Source organism: Colletotrichum costaricense (assembly GCF_030867565.1).
Source record: "Colletotrichum costaricense strain IMI 309622 chromosome Unknown Scaffold_6.1, whole genome shotgun sequence".
NCBI classification, from domain to species: Eukaryota; Fungi; Ascomycota; class Sordariomycetes; order Glomerellales; family Glomerellaceae; genus Colletotrichum; species Colletotrichum costaricense.
Genome location: NW_026848235.1, coordinates 2,015,079 through 2,038,062, shown reverse-complemented (window position 1 = coordinate 2,038,062; position 22,984 = coordinate 2,015,079). Strand labels below are relative to the sequence as shown.

General features: G+C 54.6%; 9 protein-coding genes across 9 annotated transcripts; 6 read left to right on the top strand and 3 right to left on the bottom strand.

Moving 5' to 3' along the window:
• Positions 1-475: 475 nt before the first annotated feature.
• CCOS01_06892 (acetyltransferase) lies at positions 476-1,231 on the top strand (the record flags this gene model as incomplete). The annotated part of the gene is made up of 1 exon (XM_060455060.1): positions 476-1,231. One exon carries the CDS (start codon positions 476-478, stop codon positions 1,229-1,231), a length of 756 nt encoding a protein of 251 aa, XP_060314760.1.
• A 652-nt stretch (positions 1,232-1,883) lies between these two features.
• CCOS01_06891 (uncharacterized protein) lies at positions 1,884-2,470 on the top strand (the record flags this gene model as incomplete). The annotated part of the gene is made up of 2 exons (XM_060455059.1): positions 1,884-1,953; positions 2,052-2,470. 2 exons carry the CDS (start codon positions 1,884-1,886, stop codon positions 2,468-2,470), a joined length of 489 nt encoding a protein of 162 aa, XP_060314759.1.
• A 321-nt stretch (positions 2,471-2,791) lies between these two features.
• CCOS01_06890 (uncharacterized protein) lies at positions 2,792-3,103 on the top strand (the record flags this gene model as incomplete). The annotated part of the gene is made up of 1 exon (XM_060455058.1): positions 2,792-3,103. The coding sequence occupies one exon, from the start codon at positions 2,792-2,794 to the stop codon at positions 3,101-3,103; it is 312 nt and encodes a 103-aa protein (XP_060314758.1).
• A 1,430-nt stretch (positions 3,104-4,533) lies between these two features.
• Positions 4,534-7,298, top strand: CCOS01_06889 (uncharacterized protein; the record flags this gene model as incomplete). The annotated part of the gene is made up of 4 exons (XM_060455057.1): positions 4,534-4,619; positions 5,232-5,451; positions 5,537-5,624; positions 5,683-7,298. 4 exons carry the CDS (start codon positions 4,534-4,536, stop codon positions 7,296-7,298), a joined length of 2,010 nt encoding a protein of 669 aa, XP_060314757.1.
• A 370-nt stretch (positions 7,299-7,668) lies between these two features.
• CCOS01_06888 (uncharacterized protein) lies at positions 7,669-8,877 on the bottom strand (the record flags this gene model as incomplete). Its single annotated transcript, XM_060455056.1, has 1 exon — positions 7,669-8,877. One exon carries the CDS (start codon positions 8,875-8,877, stop codon positions 7,669-7,671), a length of 1,209 nt encoding a protein of 402 aa, XP_060314756.1.
• A 916-nt stretch (positions 8,878-9,793) lies between these two features.
• CCOS01_06887 (major facilitator superfamily transporter) lies at positions 9,794-11,556 on the bottom strand (the record flags this gene model as incomplete). The annotated part of the gene is made up of 2 exons (XM_060455055.1): positions 9,794-10,530; positions 10,602-11,556. The coding sequence occupies 2 exons, from the start codon at positions 11,554-11,556 to the stop codon at positions 9,794-9,796; spliced, it is 1,692 nt and encodes a 563-aa protein (XP_060314755.1).
• Positions 11,557-16,100: 4,544 nt separating this feature from the next.
• On the top strand, positions 16,101-17,904 carry CCOS01_06886 (uncharacterized protein; the record flags this gene model as incomplete). The annotated part of the gene is made up of 3 exons (XM_060455054.1): positions 16,101-16,796; positions 16,849-17,748; positions 17,803-17,904. The coding sequence occupies 3 exons, from the start codon at positions 16,101-16,103 to the stop codon at positions 17,902-17,904; spliced, it is 1,698 nt and encodes a 565-aa protein (XP_060314754.1).
• Positions 17,905-18,572: 668 nt separating this feature from the next.
• CCOS01_06885 (uncharacterized protein) lies at positions 18,573-18,947 on the top strand (the record flags this gene model as incomplete). Its single annotated transcript, XM_060455053.1, has 1 exon — positions 18,573-18,947. The coding sequence occupies one exon, from the start codon at positions 18,573-18,575 to the stop codon at positions 18,945-18,947; it is 375 nt and encodes a 124-aa protein (XP_060314753.1).
• Positions 18,948-20,500: 1,553 nt separating this feature from the next.
• Positions 20,501-22,108, bottom strand: CCOS01_06884 (uncharacterized protein; the record flags this gene model as incomplete). The annotated part of the gene is made up of 1 exon (XM_060455052.1): positions 20,501-22,108. The coding sequence occupies one exon, from the start codon at positions 22,106-22,108 to the stop codon at positions 20,501-20,503; it is 1,608 nt and encodes a 535-aa protein (XP_060314752.1).
• Positions 22,109-22,984: the final 876 nt, after the last annotated feature.

Genomic DNA, 22,984 nt, shown 5'->3' with positions numbered 1-22,984 from the left:
ATTACAGTTTGGGTTTCTTGCATTCTGCCCGATGGGAGCGCCAAGTCTATTCAGGAGACGAACAAAGACCTGGACCGTCAAAATCGGCGCGGCGCGGCGCTCGGAAGACCGCCGAGTGCGAGCCTGATAAATTTGCGGAACTATCCGTCCCCCGGCCAGGCCTCGTCGTATTTAGTCGTACTTTCGATCAGAGATATTCGTACGCCAAAACGGCAATGCTGAAAGAGTAATAGCGCGCTTGCTTACTATACTCTGGGGGTCCCTCACTCTTAGGATAAACAGTCACCCAACTGAGGGCCCGTTGAGATGACTCAAACCCAGAAATTTTCCGTGAAAATGTTACAGACGAAGAAATAGAAAATGAAATCATGCAAAGAGATAACAAAACACATACAAACTTGGCTCTTTGTTAAGCCCGGTACCAAAGATTGAAGAAACATTCAACGAAAGGAAACAAGGGAAACAAAAAGAAAACATGCCCGAAATGGATAATGAACACCTAGACTTCATCACGGTGAATACCACCCTCCCAACCCTTCCCCTCCCCCTTCTCGCCACGCGCAAGCCCGTCCTCACCGAGCGTCTCATCCTCAAGCCCGTCAGCCAAGATGACCTGCCCGCCCTGCACGCTATGCGCTCTCAGCCTGAGGTCATGAGGTGGGCCGTCGCCGGCCGCCCCGACGCGGACCTCGACGAGACGCAGGCCTGGCTGGACCACAACCTCCCGCCCAACGACGCGCACAACTACAACTTCACCATCTGCCTCCGCTCGACGGGTGAATTCGTCGGCCTCGGCGGCGTCAAGCGTGTCGGCCCCGGCAGTCCCGGCCTGCCCGGCGGCGAGCTGGGCTGGCCCGAGATCGGATACCTCTTCTGCAAAGAGGCCTGGGGCAAAGGGTACGCCACCGAGTTCCTGCGGGGCTTCGTCGGCGCGTGGTGGTCCCTGCCCCGCTCCGCTGCGCCTGCGCTCCGGGTTGAGAGGAGCGTCGTCGGGGAGGAGACCCGGCCGTCCCAGGAGCAGCCCGGATCCGAGTCCGAGTCCGAGGTGAACGGGGCGGCCGTGGTGGCGGTGGGGGAGATTCTCACCGCCGTGACGGAGCTGGACAACTTGCCCAGCCAGAAAGTCTTGGACAAGACGGGCTTCCAAAAGCTCAAGGTCTGGACGGAACGCGATGAAAAGACGCAGGAGACGACGACGCTTGTCGGCTATGGCATCGAGGCGCCGAAATAGGAAAAACCCCAACCGCAATACGATAATCGGAACGGAACACTGAAGATGAAAGAGGAAAATGTGGGAGAGCAAGGAAATTCACCACTGACCATGCGTCGTTCGATTAAACCGCCCACCCATCCCTGGGCTCTTTGCGGCGTTCAGCTCCAGATGGGTGCGTTGCCGCAAAACCTTGTTGGTCTACCTTATTTAAGTTGGCCAAGATTTTTTTTTTTGGGAGGCTCGGCACCACCTCAACATGGGGCATGCCCGGGTTTTCTAGCTCTCGAATGGAATTGAGAGCGCCGTAATGATGGGGCCAGCCAGTACGGCGCGGAGGTCGCAACGAGGACGGCATCGGACACGCGAGACTCGGGGTGGATCACACAGCTTCGGACAATTTGTGTCGTCCGTGATTCCTCCGATCTCATCGGGGCTAGCACCGCCGATGTTTCCCGGACTCCTTCTCCGGTATATATTGGTACAGATGACGCCAAAAAGTTAAATGCATCTCATCATACAATAGAATCATATAGAGAGACGCTACAGACGAAATCACACATTGCCTCATTCGTGCCGACCCGATCTCAAGTATTGCCGTCGCAACACAGTCACTGTCGTCATCCCTACCACACCAACAACTACTACCCAAGAAAAGACCACCGAAACCACCATGTCGCAACTCGGAATGGCCAACACCATTGCCACTGCTACTGGCGTCCTCGGGTGCGCATGGTGGGCAGGTTAGCAACTTCTCTTCCCCCTTCACCCGCGGGCTCCCACTCTTTCTCTTTGTGCCATCATCAGCGTGAACGACGTCAATTGCTGACTTTTAGTCTAGGCGTGGCGGCATCATTATCCATGTTCAGCATCCCCGCCATTCTCCAAACCAGCGCCGAGCCAGGTCATGCACTGAAGCTGTGGCAACACATATTTTTGAACGGCGCGTCGACCGGCCCAAAAGTAGCGCTCGCCGTTACGCTCTCGCTGGCCTACTCTGCATACGATCGCTACGACCAGGGTGTTGCGTGGAAGCCGTTTGTTGCCGCTGGAGCTTTGAGTCTCGCCATCGTGCCCTATACCATTATCTTCATGTCGTCAACGAACAATGCGCTCATGGCCGGTGCACGGGGCATCGCAACGCTGGGTCTGTCCGAGACCACAGATTTGTTGAAGAGGTGGCAGGCACTCAACGCCGTAAGAAGCATCATTTCCCTTGCGGGCGCCGCTATCGGTCTGTGGTATACTGCTTTCCAATGAGCGTGAAAGGGTTTGATTCTATCCAAGACATATCAATCGTTTCTGTATAGACAGGGAACCGAGGCGACGGAACGGCGACAGATTCATGTAAGATAAAGATAGTGCTCGAGGTGTGCCGACCAGGCAGATGGTAGGCAGCCAGTGCAACAACAGGTGGTCATCCCATTCCCGTTGGTTGCTGCAGTGTCAGGAAGTGGTAGAAATGGCACTTGGTCGACGCAATGTACAACAGCCGGTCCCTGCAAGCCTTGTTCGTAATCTTTCGCCTTGTGCTCACCGCCAGATCACTGTCCCAAAACCTTGGCTGCAACTGCATCATACATGGCTGCTGCAACAATTAGAATTAGATGGACACGCAGAGTCACCACGGTAAGCCAGGGTAAAGACACTATGCCATGTATTCGTAAGGATGTACAATGCACGGCCGCGGATCACTTTCCGGTTGCTAGCAGCGTTTCTGGAAGTCTGGAAGATAGGGCGAGGGTAACGAAAAGATTGGGTGGATTGTCGAACCGCATCTCTGGTGTTTTGCAAATGCGCTCGCCGGATTCCAGCCTGTCGGGGAAGCAAATTGGTCGCGGCGTAGGTGGACATGGTGACGCTGTCTTGGAGGTTAGTGAGTCTAGAGTCTAGGAAAAGTAGCTTCTCAGAAGTCGTGTGGTGGAGGGCCGGGGAAAGAGATGAGATGGAGCAGAATTCGACCAGCTTAATGGCGTGTGGCTGGGCAGTTCCTCTTCAGCGTCTGCTGGTTCCCTTTGGCCTTTAACTCTCTTGATTTCCGTATGAAGAGTTCAAGAACAGACGGGACAGCCTGTCGGGTTGCCTCTGGAATAGAGGGTTGCGTGGCTAGGGCCGGCTGGCGGCTGAGTGGGCACCAGCCTCCGCAACAAGGCACATCGCAGCTGGGCATGTCCAGCAGACGGCTCACCTGGGCAGACTTTCAGGCTGCATCCTGGGGGCCGAGGGAACTGGGCATCGGCATCCATCGCTTTCGACGGGCCTCTTTGGTCATCTGGATCATCTGGATAGTTGGGTCCGTTTTGCTGCCCAGCCTCACTTTGCCTTATCTTCTGGAGCCTGGAAGGTAAAGTCAGGAGTATGGATGCCAAATCATGTTGATCAGCTGGTGGGGAGTCGGGGACGTGATGGTCGAGATATTAGGCGTAACCTCGGGAGTTGAACCCAAAACGACGACAGAGTATGGATGCATCGAGATGCCGTGGGATGGTGGTGGTGACTGGTAAGAGAGAATGTGTGTGTGTGTGAGAGGTAAGGTAGCTGGTCAGGAATGTGTGCCTATGCAAGTCAGAGGGGGTGGAGCGGTGATGTTCCCAACTAGCGGTCGTGAAGAGGTGAGATTGTCATGGGGAAAAAAGGTACATCGTGAGAAATGGAAGTTACAGGAAGAAGGCACCCTAAGGCGGTACGTACCCGACGGTTAGAGATGCGCGGAACCCAGGTGGGAGGGGAAAGGTACTTGCAGACACAGCTCAACCATGTAGGTAAGACATGTACTTTTCGAAAGGCAGCCGACGGTCCGGCCCAAATTTGTCCCCGCAAGGGAAGCTGCGCCAGGGTGCACGTGTCAGCCCAACAGCCAAACGTTTTCCCTGTTTGATCGCTATTCTTACCTGCCACTGCCTTGCCTGCCTTATCCTTCCCGGTCTTGCGCAGCGCTGCTGCATGTACCGCAGTACGGCGCAGACTTAGTTATTGAGCGGAAGCTGTGAAAGAGCCCGGCTACGTAAGGTAAGAACAACCAGGCGGATCCATTGCTTCCCGCAGCTCGGTTCTGCCTGACGGGATGGAAAGTCCATGTCCAAGGGTAGGCAAGGTAAGTTGGTAAGGTATGTACTTCCTCCCTCGAGTCCCTTCCTTCCTTCCCCCTGGTCCCCCGTCCGTCCATCTCACCACAAAAACAATGTACCTAGAGCCCCAGAGCGGCGGCGACCTTGAACCCCCCAAAAAATGCCCATCCGTCCCATCGTGCGTGCGTCTTTGACCCCTCCAACCCCCCCCCCCCCCTCCCAGCAACAACAAGGCCCAAGTACCCTGCCCACCTCATGTTGCAGTCCGAGTACTTTAGTTACATCATCAGCTCACTGCCCGCCCGATCCTCCATCAACCAGCTGCACCGCACTCTCCCGTCGTCGCTTTCGACTCTCGCTCGACCTTGGATTGTGTTTCTTACACACATTCATCCCCTTCATCCACGCTTCACACCCACTAGTCCTCGACCCGGATATTTCTCTCCTGCCACCGGCTGCACTCGCGCGCACCCTCTCGCTCCTCTGGCGCGCATATTGACCGAGTCCTCATCCTGCGCCTACCAGCCTCGACTTGCATCCGCACGTATCCATCCGGCTTTGACTCACGGCTTGGCTTCAGCCTACTTCTGCCTCGCATCTCTCTCTTTCACACTCTCTCGTATGACGATGCTGTGGCGGCGGCCCGCACCCAAAGTACCTTGAGTTATTAGTAGCCGTTGAACCCTCAACTCAACCTTGCCCGCGCTCGCAGTCTTACGCTAGCAGCCTGAACTCTTCTCGAGCCTTTCAATATCAACCGAACTGGACGATAACTTGCGCTCCAAGTCGTTCATAATCCAAACGCCAGCTCGCTCCAGTCACTGCCTGCGAAGCCAAAGCCCTTTGCTTGTCAGCAGCACACGCCACCAAAACCGTTATATTTCTCCATCCCGTCCAATCTCCACACTTTTGTCCCGGACATTCCTGCCCACAAAAACGCACCGTTGATGTAGACTTCGGCCCCGAATGGCGACGGCGACCGCAGAGGCCGACTCCAAAGAGTCCTCTGCTCATCCTCATCCTCAACCTCAGCCGCAACCTCAACCGCAGGCCCAGACACAGGCTCAGAACCCCGATCCAAAGCCATCCTCCCCTTATGGTTATCTCTTCGGCCCAGACAAGGCTCCAACACCGATTCTCGATGCTCTCCTTCGCGCTATCGCCCAACATATTGTACGTCTGCGACAAACCCTGGCTTCCTCCACCTCGCTTCCACCCACCCATGGCCAAATACTAACTGAACCCCGCCTTTCTATAGATTCGCGATATTGGCGATAGACATGTTCAAGCCTTGACCCCCCAAAAGCTGGCAGCCTTCTATAAGGCCGTTGGTGGTAACTATGACTGTAAGCCTGAATGCTCAACCTGTGCAAGGCACTCCATGCTGACGGCTCGTCGCCATAGCCCTATTTGTCGATATGCCATTTCCCGCCATATCCTACATTTGGCAGGTCACCGGCTGCCAGCACTCCATGCAGCCCTCCGACAACGACTTCGACGCCCCTTCCGTCCCAGCCTTGACCCTTCGTGGCTTCGTTCGATGGGAGTCGATCGAGATACTGCTGAGCCCCGAGGAACACGTACCTTTCATCCAGCAGGCCGTCAAGAGCTGGAACCTGAAGCATCCCGAGACGGGCGAACCCTTCCCCCCAGATCTACCCGCAGATGCACTGCCCAGCGAGCCAGACGCCGGAATCGAGAAATGGCACAAGAAATGCGCTGAAAAACTGAGGAAGGCAGCAGTGCCAGACGAGGAGCCGGCATCACCAAAGACTGCCCCTGCTCGCCCAGCAGAAAGAGACGAGCCGAGAGTGAAGGCAGCATACGTGCACGTCCGAAATCCCTACCCGCCCAAGGGATCACCGAAGCCCTCACCTCCGCCTCGTGGTCCTCAGGCAGACTACTTCGTTCCGCCAAGCCGACCACCAGTTGCTTACAGCCATGTTCCTGGGGGTCACGCCGCGAATCGGTACCCCCCATCTCGCCTCAATATTCCCCAGAGGACCCCAGACCAAGATCGATTCCGAGGACAGAACTCTCCTGACGACCGTCGACGCCGCAGCTTTTCCGACTACCCGTCTCCTCCACAGGATCCGCACGCCAACCCTGAGCACTTGCATCCCAATCGACCGCCCATGCAACCCCGCCGACACAGCCAGCCTCGACACTATTCTTCGTCCTCAACGTCTGATTCCGAGGACGCGGCGAGTCCGCGATCTAAACGTCGCCCTCATACACATCATTCAAACGAGCCGCCACCACCCGGTTTCCGTCGTATGGGCGCTCCCTCGATACCCCAGCCGCCACCTGTCACTCGTGTACATCGTGCGGAATTAAGACCAGAGGATGCAAGGCGTCGTAGTATTCCAGTCGTAGATGGCATCAGGGAAAAAATCAGCGAGAAAGTGGCGTCCATTCTTCCCACTGGACGATCACCAGAAAGACATCGAAGCACCTCCGGTCGTCGAAGCGATCCACCATCTCGCCGAAGCCGAGAGCACTTGCCTTCATCTAGGCTCAACCGCAGTTGGCCCGATATTGCATCGGAGGACTCGGAAGCTTCAGACTCGGAAGAAGAGCGCCGCCGCCGATTCAAAGCCCGAGAACGTAGGGAACTGGAAGAAAGAGAGCAACGGGAAAGGGAGAGAGCTAGAGAGAGAGATCGCGGTCGAGAGCGAGACCGTAGACGCGAAAGAGAAAGAGAAAGAGACCGTGACAGAGACCCAGAACGCGAGCGTGACCGTGACCGCGTCGTGAACTGGGAGAGAGAAGAAGATATGGAGGCTCGTAAGCGAAGGGAACGGCCGGTCGTGCGGCCTGAAGCGACACGCCGAACGAGTAGCCATGCGGATGTGGACCGCATGCGAGGAAGGCCTGAGCCTCCATGGGATCCTCGGGATCCCCGCGATCGGGAACTGAGAGATGATAGAGATAGAAAGCGATGGAGAGAGCGCGGGGGAAGCCCGGTCATCTCTGGCGTTGGGGGGCGACAATACCCAGCTCCGCCGATGCGGAACTAATTCCATCATGAGGCGCACGGGTTTAGCGGGTTGTTTTGAGCGATTTGATAAGTTTTGAATTTCGGATGGGTAATTCAGTTGGCATAACGGCATTTCCACTTCCACGTATGTACGTACACCTGGCTCCTCTACCGAAAGAGTGCACACAGGGCAATGAGACATGATATCACTACATCGGCTCGCGATTTGTAACATTTTTCTGGTTGATCAACATAGGTGACAGCTTAGGTACACATACAAGACGCCTATGCCATTCTGGCGTTATTTCCACTGCCTTCCCAATGCCATCACTTCATCATCACTCCCTCCAAGCAAATTCAGTTCCTTCCGTCAATAAAAGCCCTTTGGATCAGATACCTTTCCGTTCCAATCATTGATAGTTGCGACGGGGGATTCCAGTCATGTACTTGAGCTTGGAGGTCCACTCAACACCAGTGGGAGGCCAGGTAGGCTCCGAAACGTAGTCTCCATCGTCCTTATCGGCGTCGGGCATATCCGAGTCGTGACTGTCGTAGTCAGGCTCATCTTCAGCCTCCTCAAGCTCAGTCTCTCCATCCTCCTCCATGTTATCAGAGTTCTCGGGAGGCATGTCCCACGAGAGAAACGCCGAAAGGGGTTCACTACGATGAACCGGGCCTGAAATCGAGGACTGCATGTTACCATGGGTTGGATCGTTGCTGCTCTCGGAGACGTCGCTGACATGTCCATGGTCGGTGCTCAGGCTCGATGACGAAGGATGAACATGACCCGCATCCGACGACTCGTCGCCCTCGGAGACGTCGCCATAATTGCCAGGGTGCGGGCTCATGCTCATCGGCGAAGGATACGCATCGCCGGGGCCCGACTCGCTGCTGCTGTCGGAGACGTCGTCGTCATCGCCACCGTCGGAGCTCATGAAGACGTCGCTCGCGTCAAAGAGCTTCTTGTTCTTCTCGTTTTCGCGGACAAGGGCGCGGAACTCCTTCTTAAGGCGGTTGCGTCTCTTGCGCCGGGCGATGGCGTTGTCGTTCTCGTCGTCGTCGGTCCAGTCTGAGCAGCCGGCGAGGGGGGAGAGCTCGCGGCTCACTTTTCTGTCCTTGAGCTGCTGGCTGTTCTTTCCCTCTTGCTTCTTCGACTTTTGCGCAAGCTGAGACTGGGACTCAGTCTGGGTCTCGGTCTGAGTCTTGGTATGAGTCTTGGTATGAGTACCATTTTCATGCTCCGCAAGCTTCTTCAGGAATGTGTCGATGTCCTTGATGAAGACTTGAAAGTCTCCCAGCTTGTGCCGGTCCTCGAGCCTCGCGGGGGCGATCTCCTTGCCTGCGCCGGTGAAGATCAAGGGATTTTCGATGGACGTGCGGATTTTCTTCTCCGAGTCTTGAGGTCCTCCTCCTCCTCCTCCTCCGTTGGTTCGGCTGCGACTGCGGGCTTGGCGGCGGGCGACGCGGGCGTGGTAGGGGCACTTCTCGCCGTCGCGGGTGACGATTCCGTCTTCCTCCTTGCAGAGGGGTGAGGCCGAGCCTTGGGCGCACTTGTGGTAGAACAGGGCGTTGAGGACACAGCCGCAGGCTGTGTAGTATTTGTAGACGCGGCGACACATCTTGGGCTATTGGTATTCGTATACTGCAGTAATTTTGTCAAAGGGCGGGGGGTACTATTTGGTGAATCAAAACAACTTTTTTGCCCTTGACTTTGACTGCCTGGTTTCGTATGCTGATCCTGTATCGTTTTTTACAGAACGTTTCGTGGCGAGGCAAAGTGTTTCGTTTTTTGCTGAAGTGAACAAAGTGGACAAGGTAAACAAGGTGAAGGTATCGTGAGCAAAGGCCGAGGTGAATGCTGGCAAAACCTAGTAGTTGTGAGCTACTTCCCTTTTTGGAAATAATACTTCTTTCAACACCTGGAAACGACTGACCTTGGATTCGGAAAAGACTGGCTGACCAAGAATAAGGTGAAAGAATGGCGGCAGTGAATCACACTTTGTCGATTTACCCTCGAAGCAACTGGTTCACCTTTAGGTTGGGGCTTGGATCACCACTCGCCTTTTTTGAAGGTGAAAAAGAGAGCGGTCAAAGGCCAGACTAAAAAGAGAAGAAATTTGAGAGGTACAAATGGTGGAAGGAGGAATAAGGCGCAAGATTGAATATAGGCCCTCCTTTTGCGCCTGAGAGGCTTCTCACCATCGAGGGACGCGGGCCCATTGTGTTCAAGGCAGCGCTCAAAGACTTGGAAGGTAGTATCTTGGGACGAATTTGAGGCAGAATGCTTCTGCTAACTCTATCATTAGTTATTAAGTAAGGGGACTATAAGAAATCTGAAATATGTCCTATCTAGAGACACCAAAGCCATAACCAATCCCTGGAATGCCGATATCCAAGATCCAGCCCCTTATGACGTTTAATGTTTAATCCTCGCGACGGATATGGAAGTGAAAGGAGAGGCGATGTCCAGCTCGAAACTGATAGAACCCGTCTAGGGAATATCTCGCACCTCTTGCAGCTCGAGAATCAACTCATTTAGGATCTCACCTTCTGCCCCCTTTCCAGATCCCCTCCCTGGCTCTCCTCGTCCTCCTTACTCGTATCGTCGCTCGTAACCAATCTCTGGTCTGTGACGTGCTCCTGTTCCAAGCTGTACTTCTTGACCGTAACGCTGATGAGCATGCAGAAGCCGCCAAACGCAATCAAGCTAATCCAAATCGCCCGCAGCGCATCGCAATACGCCTCCACCAAGTCCGCTCTCATCGCATCGCCCTTTGGCATCCTCTTAATCACCTCGACCACAATCGTCGCGTCGCGCGAGTACTCCTCCGCAACGTCCGCCAGCGAGGGGATATCAAGCAGCCTGTTGCGAAACGCATTCTGGAAAATAACGCCCGAGACGGCGACGCCGACGGATTGTCCAAACGTGCGCAAGAAGGAATAAAAGGCGGCGGCTTGCCCGTTGAGGGCGGGCTCGCAGGCGGCCTGGATCGAGAGCGCCATGGCCGGGAAGAGCATGCCCGTGCCGAGGCCGATGGGAATGTTGAGCCAGATCCAGGCGGGGACGGAGGTGTCGGGGCGCATGAGGCACATGAGGCCGGCGCCAAAGGTGATCATGACCCAGCCGGCCCAGAGGGACCAGCGGTACCGGCCCGTGACGCCGGCGATGAGGCCGACGGCCATGGCGGAGGGCGCGACTGTGAGACTTTCTGGGAGGGCGGCGACGGCGGAGACGACGACGGAGTAGTCCTTGACGGCTTGGTAGTAGAGGACTGTGAAAGAGGAGTAAGCTTGGGGACATCCTATAAAAAGGGGTAGAGATAGGGGAAGGGGGGTTGCTTACCAAGGAAGTAGAGAATCGACCAGAGAATCATGCCATGGAAAACGGTCATGATGTAGTTGGCGACCATGGTCCAGTTGTTGAAGATGCCCTTGTCGATCATGGGCACCGGCGCAAACTTCAGCTCCCAGAACCCAAAGGCCACAAGAATGAAAACGCCCAGAATCATCGGCAGCAGACACCTGAAGGAGGCCCACTCATACATGACACCGCCCGTCGAGATGCCAAACAGGAAACTCGTCGAGCCCGCCGTGAACAAGAAGCTCCCGAGCCAGTCAAACTTCTTGAGCTTGGTCCCAATGTGGCCGGGCACCTTGGCCTGCTTGAGGAAGAAGAAGATCATAACCGCGCCGATGGCGATGATGGGAAGATTGATCCAAAATATCCATCTCCATGAGATATTCTGCGCGAATCCGGCGCCGATCAGGGGCCCCGTGACCGTACCGACAGACCAAACGGCCGACAGGAGCGAAAACCATTGGCCCCGCACCGCGAGCGGGACGAGATCCGTGATGATAACCTCCGTGAGGGCGAGGATCCCCCCGCCGCCCACGCCCTGAATGGTCCGCCCCGCGATGACGACGTGGAAGTCATTGGCGAGAGCGCCGACGATGGAGCCCACGGCGAAGAGCAGGGCTGAGACGTACACGAGGGCCTTGCGCCCGAAGATGTTACTGAGCCCGGCAACGGTGGGCTGTAGCACCGTGCTCGCGAGGAGGAAGCTCGTGCCGGACCAAAAGGCCTCGAGGGCGGTTCCGCCGAGGGCGACGCTCATTGTCGGGAGGGCGACGGAGAGGGTTGTTGCGTCAAAGGCGACGGCTAAGGCGATGGCGCAGAGGGCGCTGAAGGCGAGGAGGAACTCCCGTGAGGGTTTGAAGACGACCTTGCCATTTTGGTCGATTTGGGTGGTTTGTTTTTCCAGCACCACTGCTGGTGTTTCTGTTTGTGTTGCAGACATTGGTAGAAATGTGATTGTGTTCGACATCCGAGGTAAAAAGGGGTCACCACCGGATCTGACTTGTCTCTAGCCAGCGGTATGTTTTCTTATTGGACTGCGATAACAAGATGAGTTCTCTTGAACCGATATTGTGAATCAGTCAAGGGCCTTTTCCATAGCCTTATATGACATTCAATGTGCCCAAGCCAAGTCTAGATTGGTCATAATTGAAATTTCGCCCAACAGGCCCGCTCCGTTGGGAAGCCTTACGCCGGTGCGGCTCAACCACCGTCGAGGCCACGTTGGTAGGGCGCCGTGAATGGCATCATGGACGACCGAGTGCGAGCCGGCCGGCCTATCATTACGTCTGTACTGATTCACCATCCACGCAAAGTCCGAGCAAGTCATCATCTCTCCGCCGCCGAGGAGCCAAGTCCGCAAAAGTGCAAGGCATGAGAGTAGTCCGGCTGGGTCTGTACGACCGGATTAAGCACCGGCTTAGGAACGGGTGTGGTGTTGTTAGCGCAAGTTTCGTTGGTTCGTACGTGCGATAGCAGGTGAGTCGGCCGAAATATTATGCCGAAGGGAGCGGGAGGCTGACCGGCATAACGTTCGGGTGTTGTGGGGCCTAACCCGGCTGGAGGATCCGATGCACTGGCCAGCACCTTAAAGTCGTGATGCGGTTATTTCCCCCTACGCATACCTTAGTAAACGATTGCGAAAAGGAGAGAAAATGCCAGTTGATGGTCAGGAGGTAGAAGTTGGAACCCTTTGCGGACAGGACAAGATCTGCAAACAATTAGCGGCTTGCGCCATCGTGGGTGATGGCATTCCACTCCTCTAAACACCCTGAGCAGCATCTGGGACAATACACTGCCGGGTCCTCACTCTGGTAAGTCAGGCTTGCTTTATCGTTCAGGTATCCGGATTCACCCGACTCTTACCCTCAGCATCTTGAAATTTGGTCACGTCGGGGTTTTGGGCGAAGGAGAGCTCAGCCGGTGCTGACGTATCTCCTGATCTTCTACGCCCAGGTGACTTTCAAGCAAGTACACGCCCGGCTTGTGACCGGCTATCTCCGAGGCGGTACAATAACCAAATGTGATTGGTCTGTCAGATCAGAAATGGGCATTTGCATCAAGGCGTCCAGCTCGGGCTTTTCGGGGACAGGGGAAATTCACCGAGTGGGGACTTGAATCATTCACCAGATATAATGTGTCGTCTTCTCAGGTTGTCTGATGGAGTGACTGAATGACAGAGGCTACTCTTGCTCAAGTCATATCGTGACAGCAGTTCTCAACGCTTCAGAAATGGCAGGAGTTTTCAAAAAGTCGCTTTCGGAGCGACGTCAAGGCTCGCTTATCCGGAAAGTCAATGGGATCGCCCTGGCATTTAGATATCCAGACAGCCGCTTAGCCGAAGGGCCGGGAAGGTGAACGCCCGCTGTGAATTTTGCCCAACGTCCAAACGGCCTGGCCTAAGTGGCAGGACGTTTTTGAAAGCCTTGCTACCTGACGAGTAACGCTCCTCGAATGTAAGCAGGGTAATGGCGAGAGCGGTCGTATATTTTCATGGTATTAAGCAGGCGAATGCTGTTTAATTCGAAAGAGATAACATTTCGCTAGCCCCATTGCCGCAAATTGACTTCTCAACGAACTGGCATATTTCCTCAGATCTTGTGTTTGGACGCCTTGTTGGTGAGATTCTAGCAGGATCGTCCGATTTATGAAAAGTATAATCAAAGCCAAATTTGCCAAGAGCCACAGAGGCATCGGTGGGCAAAACTAAGTGTCAAACTTGTCAGAGGAGAGGTTGACCTGTGGACGAGAAATTCTCCGCGCATCCCGGCGGCGTTCCGGCAAGTCCTGAAGTTTGACTAGAGAAAGGTCTGCCCACCCTCCCATATATCGGCTTCCAGGAGCAGCAATTCTCGCTCAGAGCTGACTCTGCGCCCCCTATGACGAACCTTGACTAGGCGACGAAAGTGTGCAGTTCTGAACCGATATGCTCGGTTTTCTTCCATCAACACAATTTCCTGATTGAGAACATGCGCCAAAAACCTCGTTTAACAGGATGCCGTAACATGGGAAGCCGGAGAAGGCCGCCATGGGTCCCTAAGCTTAGGCAGTCCTAGTAACCTTGCGCATCCTCGCAAGCCTCCACGACCCTGACAGATTGACAATGACAGCCGAAAGAAGGATTTGGGGGCCCCAGGACCTTGAACCCCGCCGGCGGGTCGTTCATGTGCGAGTTCTTCGGAACGAATTTGATAGTTGCCTTGGCGTCGGGGTACCGTTGATGTGTGAACACTCAGACCGCAGCTGTCTGGACTCGCGGATCTTAATCGCACTCATTCGAGACTCATGTCGTGTTGCAACGCAGCTAGACGATTTCTATCGTGTTTTCGCGCACATCGAGCCCATCTCACTCAGCGCTTCGATAGTTTGCCCTTCAATTGGATCAAATTAGCAACGACTTCTCGCTGTACCTGGTTGATGAAAGAAGTCGCGCGCTGGAGACCCGCCCTCGGACCCTCGAATTAGAAACTCATAGTGACAGATGTCAAACGGCATAGGCAAGTTGACAGCGGGGGGATACGGGATACGGGATTGAGAGCGTTGCTGCATCGGTGCGTATTCTGATGCATGTCAATCTGTACGGCCATCCCAGGATGCCGTCAAAGTAGGTCAGCGACCCACGCTGACGATTGAGATGGACGAAAGGTGACAGTTTATTGAAGTCAGAAATAAGCTCGCCGCCTCCCCGACGTTGGAAGTGGAGAACTGGTAGATCCTAAGATCATCGTAGGGATCCACTGAAGACTAGCAAGCAGCAAATGGATGATCCTCGCTTCCATTAGTGCAGTTTATATAAGCAAGCTGGTACCATGTACATACATACACCTCCCATCAACATACATCCTTACTTGCCCAAGACATCCAAGAAGAAAAGAAAAGAAAACAACAACAACGACGACACGAGTGTCAAATCTCTCATGGAATTTGATAGCCCGGGATTAACCTCTTTCGGGCATCGCCGTGATCGTTTTCGACATATCAAGTGGACGTACTCGTGTGGATCGAGACGCGTCGGCGTTATATCACGGCGCTACTCAGACTGGACGACCATCACCCCACAAGATGCCGAGCGGGTTTCTGTGTCTTTCCACGGACTTCACGATTTCGATTCGAGTCTGTTTCCATCACTGGAGTCAACAGGGCTTTTGACTCTACGTCGTGAATCCCGACAACCACGACAGAATTTCCTCATTAGGATGCCCATGATCGGATGAAACGATCCCATCAGCCACGATGACGAATGGCTAAATCTGCTTCGCGCCGTCAAGTGTCGCGTGTGTGTGGACAGCCACCCGACAACCAGGCCGTCGGAACTGAAGATTCAGCAAACACTGATCTACGTCTGCCATTCGACTCGTCAGCAGCAATGAAACCCTGTCGACCGTAGGAACCTGCTTCGTGATATCGAGGGACTAATTAGCCCGCCAGCGGCCCGCAGAGTGTAGAACCGCTTGCAGGTTGACGTGCTCAGCCCCGCGGAATTCGAAGATTCGCCATATCCAATGCTGACAGCCTATCTGTCGTTAATTGGCTTGCTTCCATTCTGGAGCCGGAGTCGGAGCCGAGTGTACGATGCCAGAGCAAGAACCCTTGCGTCAGAATCAGTGATAACCAGTACCAACGGCGGCGCGTCATCGCGATCAGACTTCGCCGAATTCTTGGTATGAACCATTTGCGTTTGATTGTTTAGATTGACAGTACTCTCAACGGCTTTCTAGTGGTCCGTCACGCGAACCTTTTGCACGGCAGTCGGTGAAAGTGCCCTACAAGGCCACTACCACGATGCAGAGCACATACGCACACACAGTCGCTGACACCTGTCTGAGGTGCCATCCATCGACCGGCTTGCCGAAGAGCCGGGTTCTTCCCTACATGATCGACACAAGGACCCCAGCCGTTGACCACCTCTCACGGTACATTTCATTTGCCGTCTCAAACAATGTGCGCACGAGCGGATGGGACCACCCTTGATCACCAACATCGACGAATCGTCAGGGCTTAGCGGTGCATGAAACAAACCTTCCGAAAGACCAGACAGCATAGGCTACAAGCTGTCCAATGCTAAGACCACCGAGATCGCCCTCCACCAACGGCGCGGTACTGATTGAGCATTTTGAGCTCTTGCTATTTGCCAACGCGTCAAGTTGCTACCACAGAGTTTCGTAGAGCGTCCCATCGGTGATCCAGCCCCTCCGCTGTTCTTTCTCCGAGCAGGCATACAGCATGTTAACTCAGCCTTAGAAGTCCGTATTCCAATGAAGGATATGTGGTTCATCGCTATGACATAGGAGCTTCTACCCCTCCATCCCGCTACCTGTCTCTGTTGTCTTCTCTTGTTGTGACTCGACAGTTGGCCTCGGGACTTTATGCTTTTGTTCCGAAATCTCGTGAAAAAGAGCTTGACCCCTCCCAGCTCACCTTCGGAGCAGCCTCCTGCACACTGTTCTACAGATTTCCTTTGCAGTACCAACACTGCCCAATACGAATATGGTGAATACGGGAAAGCCCTCCGGCGGCTGCAAGTTGTGCAGAGCTAGGAGGATCAAATGTGATGAGGGGAAGCCATTCTGCATGAGATGCAAGAAGTCGCGGCGGCAATGTCCAGGTTACCGAGATCCGTTCGAGGCCAACATTCGCGACGAAACGCAGGCGACTATCAAGAGATTCAAGAAGTCTAGAGGTGAAGAGAGTTCTGACGAAGAAGGCAAGGATATCGCGCCCGTTTGCAACAAGCAGTGCTTGAAGACGGTTGCTGGTCCGAAATACAAAACGTTCGATTACTCGAATCCCGGCGCTTTTCCTTATCACAATGACGACGATTCGACCGAAGAAGACGAAGACATTCCGGCGTCCATGTTCAATTCGCTGGATGAGCAGGCCTCTTGCTACTTCCTCTCGGAATTCATCATTGTCCCGTTTACTCCCACGGCCCGAGGATACTACCGGTTTCTCCCTCGATTCCTGAGCGGAACGAACGTCTCCAAATGTCTTTCCCAAGCTTACAAAGCTGTCTCTCTGGCTGCGCTGGCCAGCCGCCGTACGGTAAATGCCAGTGCCGCTCTGTTCCATGCTCAGGGTCACTATCTAAGGGCAGTCCGGGCCGTCAACAAAGCTATAATGGACCCAGGAGAGGTGTTAAATGACCAGACTCTTGGGGCCGTGCTTATGCTGGCTTTCTACGAGGTGAGTCTGCTAGTGTGAACATTTTACAAGACTTCACGCTAACAAGCGGAAGATTTTGACGTCTTCTCGAGACTCCATCGCCGAGTACACCAACCACATGAAGGGTGCGGCAATCATCGTCAAACTAAGGGGTCAAAAGGGTCTCGAGACACCGGAAGGCGAAGAGATGTTCGCAATCACCCGGAACCAGTGCCTCTCCATTCACTGTCTTCCAAACTCTCCCGAAGTATCCGAATTCACATGGCTTCTGCATCATGAATGCCGTGGTCGTATGCAGCACGCCATCGCTAGCATGGATATCCAGAGCAGTCAAATTCGACAAGATGTTGATCGGGTTCTCGGAGCGGGGGATCGCAAGCCAGAGACGATCCAAAAGGTGCTCGATGCCCTTAAGCGTGCACAAGCGTTGGAGGCTAAATTCCGCAAACTCAACAATGATCCCAGCCCGCAGTGGAAAGTCGATACGGTGGAGTGGATACTGGAGCGATCCGACGACGAGCTCGATACGACCCCAACGTTCCCAGGGCCTGTTTACGGGTTCTTCAACTTGCCTCTCGCAATCTTGCATGTGGCCACATGGTGCTGCCATCTGATGCTCACCACAACAATCCTGCGGTGCATGGCCTGGCTTGTGTCCCCCGACGACTACCGGATGGGAGAGGAGTATGAAGAGCTGAAACGCTCGGCCATTCTGCGTATTGAGGATACCATCGCTTCAACTCCTTTCTTCTGCAAATGGAATGGCTACGGCGTGGTCGTAGCTCAGTTCCCCTGCGGCAACACCAAGCCAGACGACCCTTTGAAGGGTGCTGCTGGACTGATGGTCTTGTGGCCCATGGTCACGGCTTGCAGCAGCGACTTTGCGACTCCCAGACAGAGACGCTTCCTGAGGGGTCGTCTCAAATATTTGGCAGAGGTCGCCGGAATCAGGCAGGCCAATGTTTTCTACAATGTAAGTAGTGAAAGCTACCCCGGGAGCCCTGCAATCTGCTAATGAGCATGCCAGATGCACGACATCTCTTCTCCATCCCGAGAAATCGAGCGAGACCGCAGATCTGGCGTCCATTCATCTTCTGGGGCGGACGCCTTGCTAAGCATGCCCTTTTGATATCACACAACACGTACAGACGAGATGAAACGGTCATTTCTTCCTACAGCGAGACGAGACCAGCGATTGTTTCAACTTTCCACATCCTTCATACAAATCACATATTTTTACAGTGCCAGCGTCAGCGACTCTTACATTCCTTGAATTTTGAAAACTGTAAAAGGATTTCCCTCACATTGCTATGATTGTTACGGCCAAAGTTGCAGTTGGTGCGGTGTACATCATTCGAGAGGCGGCCTCTGGAGGCTCCGCTTCCCGCGCGGTGTTGATTTTCTAAAGACAGATGTTTTTTGTTGGTTTTTTACGTCTTTCGGGTCCATGCGGGTTTCTTTCACATCATCAAGCGCTCGTTTCATGCCTCGTTGATTCCAATTTCGTTCAATGTAAGCGGGGAGCGTAGCGTAGGATTTGGTCTCATTGTATTTCTTCTTATTTTATTGGGTTTGGGCGGGTTAAGTAGGGTAGGAAAGCGATAGGCTTAGATGGCTAAGCACGACTTCACGACGATTAGGATGAGTTTGATGTAGGGCAAACTTTTGTTGCCTGTCCAGGAGACTGAGATCCCTCAGAATTTTACAGATGACATACTATGTCCAAGACGTATCCCACGCGTGACGTTCCAGGTCCTACCTCGATCTAGCTTCAAAAAGGAGACAAGGTAAACCGACATGACCAGCCACATACGAGGCGTATCCGTGGGGAAAATTAGCATTCCCAAAACGCCAAACATTCTGTCATCCAACAACAGTGAACCGATACATCACCAGCCTCTCCCAACGATATCTTTACCACAACTCTCGAGCAACACTCACTCACCTCCCACGCCGCCCAACACCGATCCTCTCCTCCCTCGTCCGTCCCCCACGGCCCCCATCCCCCGGCGTAGGCGTAGTCTGCACCCCGCCGCCGCCGCGCCCGCTCTGGCCCCTCTGCGCCCTCATCATCTCCTGCTGCCTCCTGAGCAGCTCCCGCTGCTGCACCTCGTCGTACTCCAAGCTGTCGTCGACGTCGACGTCCGCCGTGAGCATGCTATCGTCGTCTAGACTCTGTTGCTGCTGCTGCTGCTGCTGTTGTTGCTGGAGGCGTTGCATCTGCTGCATCTGGTGGATCTGAGCTTGCGTGTACCTCTGCTGGGGATGCTGCGGCGAAGATTGCTGCTGCTGCGGTACGGGTGACGAGAAGGGATGCTGCTGGTGCTGTGCCTGTTGCTGCTGGAGGATCCGCTGCTGCTGCTGTTGGGCGGCGAGGGCGGCTTGGTGTTGTTGCTGCTGCTGGGCCTGGACGAGGACCTGCCTTTCTCGGACGATGGCCTCGCGGGCGCGGCGGTCTTCGTAGGAGGCGATGTCCTCTGCCGTTATGGCGAGGGTTGTTGCGGGGCGGCGGAGCATGACTTGTGAGATGGGGCTGGTGTTTTCTCTTCTGCGTGGCCTTTTCTTGACCGGAGATGTGCGATGAGGCGGGGGGTTTCAAAGAGGCGATTCAGTGGGTGAAGGAATGCGCGAGTGAGTGAGTGAGTGAGAGGCACCCGTTTGAAGTGAGCGCGGGATTGTGGGGGCGGGAGGTGGTTTAGGGTGCCGTGTGTATGTGATGTGATGTGATGAGTGATGTGAGGCCGGTGGATGATGGAGCTGTAGCCGGGCGGGAAGAGAAGAGGGGGTGCCTGGCTCGATCCTTTCTACGGGATGAAGGGGAGTAGACTGACGTCCCGGAGCTGAGAATTCGGGAGCGTTGTATTCGGGAGGAATGAGAGTTCGTCCGGAGGCGATGATTGATAAGGTAGCCTAGAGTCGTGGCGTGCGTGATAAGTGATGAGTGAGCGTCGTCGGATGAGTCCGTCAAAGTGCCAAGTGAGTTCGCGGCACGGGGGTGCAGCTGAAGACGACGACGGGGGCGGAAATCTGCAACGGGATGTGATGCGATGGTATGCAAGGTACGGAAGTACGTAAACTCGGTGAATCGGTTCGTGGGGGTGGTGCGTTAGTTTCTCTCTATGGAGCTGAGAAAATGTCGTGGTGCTGATATGCAAGTCGAGTCGTTGAGATTTTGGGTTTCCTCTTTTGTTAAAGTTCAGCGCGACCCTGGCGGGACAGGCGACGGCGCGCGTTAAAAAAACATCCATGAATGGTTCGGGTGGGTCAAGGCTCAAGCCGGGGCGATCCGTGGTGGTGGGGGGGGGGGGATGCGTGGGTGCCTTTTTCATAGGGGCCGGCGTTGGCTGCAGTGAGCTGGGTCCACTGTTCCGGCTCAAGCCGGGGGGGGGGGGGGGGGGCTCGGCGGCGTTGGATGACGCCTAGGCCCCTGTGTAGGTGGGAGGAGGGCGGTACTGTAACTGTATGCAAGTCAGCCCTAGGGGATTCGAAATACGCATCTCGTTGCGACGTTGCGATGTTGAATCGTTGGTGCCTGTTTGACAGAAGTTCACTTTGGTGATCTTCTTAGGTAAAGGAGACGTCAGTATCCATGGGATACCGACAGAGGATGAGAGAGGGATTCACAACGCCATACAAGGTAAGTTGGTTGTAACATTACAATACTACGTTAGATACCTAGGTATTCAATTTTACTCTAATCATGATTCCGTGCCGGCAGATGTCGCTCAGTAAATGCCCGTAGCATAGACATTCTCCGCCTCCCATCGCAAGAAATCCCCGAGGTCGTGTCCCAAATTGTATCCCATAGGCACAACCTCGGGCTCCCCATCAGAACCTCTCATCATGACCAGGTCCATCATCGGACTAGGCGGCAGGCTTCCGATGCTCTCCCGGTTCTGCCGTTTGGGGTGCTGTTGCTGGCCCTCCATCGTCCACCGCCGAATGTTGCACCCTTGCGTCAGGAACTTGGACACGTTGACGTTACCCTCGTTCCAGAACCCAGTAGGGTGCTCAGCCTTCACAGGAATGGGCAGGTCGCTGTCCCGCGAGACTCTGCCAAAGGCCTTTGGCGAGCAGTCCACGGTGGACGCGCGGGACCTTTGTTGCAGCCGCCTCGTCGGCTCATCGGCGTCGCTGGTGAGCAGGCGACCGTGGCTGTCGAAGCCGAAGCCATCGAACCACGCTGTAAGGTCGGCAATCTCTTCGGCCTCTGTTCTCTGCAAAAAATCTGCGGGGTCTGAGAAGAGGTCGCCCGCGCCGCCGAGGATAGCCATCTGGAAGGCCGTCCAGTCGAGCGTATCATCGGGGTCGATTTTCAGCCCCTTGACGACTTCTGACTTGGGAAAACGTATGTTGCCGTGTTTGAAGGCTGAATGATTGAATGTGAATGGTGTTGATGGGAAAAATACAAAGTCGTCTTCGTCAACGGGTGCGAATGTTCGTGCATGCCTGTTGCTGTGTTTTGCTGATTGGGCTCCCACGTCGGGCGTGGTGACGACTACTTCGGGAATCGTCGGTAACAGCGGCACCTGCGGCCTAGGAAGAAATCTCGCCGGGTTCTTTGCTGGTGGAGGAGGAGCAGCCTGCATCAGATCCTCAGCTTCGTATTCATCCTTGGACACAGGCTTCTTCCTCCGCGGCGACTTTTCTTTGAAAGACAAGTCTCGTAGTACACTTGGGTCGAGAAGGTCGGGTGGAGTCATAGCCTCAGAAGGCGTGATGGAGGTCTTTGCCCCAGCTGCTCCAATGCGGGAAAGGAGGTCTTGTAGGTGAAAGGGCTCAACGGGCGTCTCGCTTCCATCGGTGCTTACAGTCCTCAGAGTATCGCTCGATCGGCGTGGCTGTCCTTGAGACTCCCTCTCCACTCGTAGTGCATGAAGACGATCCGGTGTAAGAAGTTCATCAACTTCTACTTTACGGAAGAATTGTCCGGTGAGGATGTCGGCTACATCTTCTCCCAGCTGCCACCGGGCAGACTTCTTCGATCTCATCTTGACCCGTTTTGATTTTTTTGACTTTTGTCTCCTCGGCTTCGAGGCAGATGATACCGAGGTGCTCAGCGATGGAGGAGGCAGCGCTGGGGTGCTGTTTCGAGACTGTAGACCCAGCAGTGGAAGGCTTGGTGAGTCAGGCTTCGCTATGTTAGGAGGGGTTGGTGATGTCGACCCGGAGCCCGTCTCGATATGTGACGGGAAAGTTGAAACGGCCATCTTCGCTTCTTCGATTGCTGTTCCTACGGCCTTGAAGGCTTCATCGGTTTCTCTGATGAGTTGCTGGACATTGAGGGACCAGCGGTCCAAGTCGTCGTCTTCTGGGGTAGGTGGAGGGGTCATGGTCTCTCTGAACGCGGGATGTTCTGATAGATCTATGTCGCCAGCCTCTTGAGCCTTGATGACCGCTTCTGTCGATAGTGGTCTGGGCTTTCTGCTTGGAGGTGGTGATAGAGGGGAGATGCAGAGGTGTCGACGTTCGGCGAGACGTTTCGGGGCCGTTGATCGAGAGGGCCTCTCTTGGAGTCGTGGGGAACAAAGAGTGCCATAGCTGGTGTTGGTCGAGGATGTGTCTGTATAACACTCGCAACTGCACAAAGAACTCGACGACGAATGTGGTGATCCCTGTGGGCAAGATGGCCCCTCTGTCGGTATCCTCTTGATGCTTTGTGTTCTTCGTACGAGGGTCTCCTCCCTCGATGGTCTTCTGGGCTTGGGGTTGGATGGACGCCTGACTGGCGCCCAAGACTTTGATTTTTGTTGTTTCCTTCGAGACTTGAACAGTGAAATATCCTCGCTTCCAACAGAGTCTCCGGAATGACGGCGCTCATCTATCGTCTGAGACCGGCGAGGTGAGATAAGCCTCCGTATGCTAAAGCTCGACCGAGACATCCTGTCGAATACTTGGGCGTACAAAGGGAATTCATGCAGCAGTTCAAGAACAGTATGGGTTCACCACGTCTAGTACATGCCATATATGATAATACGAAAGGGGAGGGGAGGGAATATCTTGCAGTCCTTAACGAGTGACGTGACTGGGAAGGAGATCCATGACCGGGGGAATGAGCCCAAGGACAAAGGGGGAAGGAATAATAGATGCCATCTGGAGACATGGGCAGAGACCGAGGACTGGCTTGTATGTATGTTGTTCTGGATCTGCGCGTAGGACAAACAAAAGCAAGCGAGTCGGGGCCATCTTGGACCAGCTGATGATTGTGC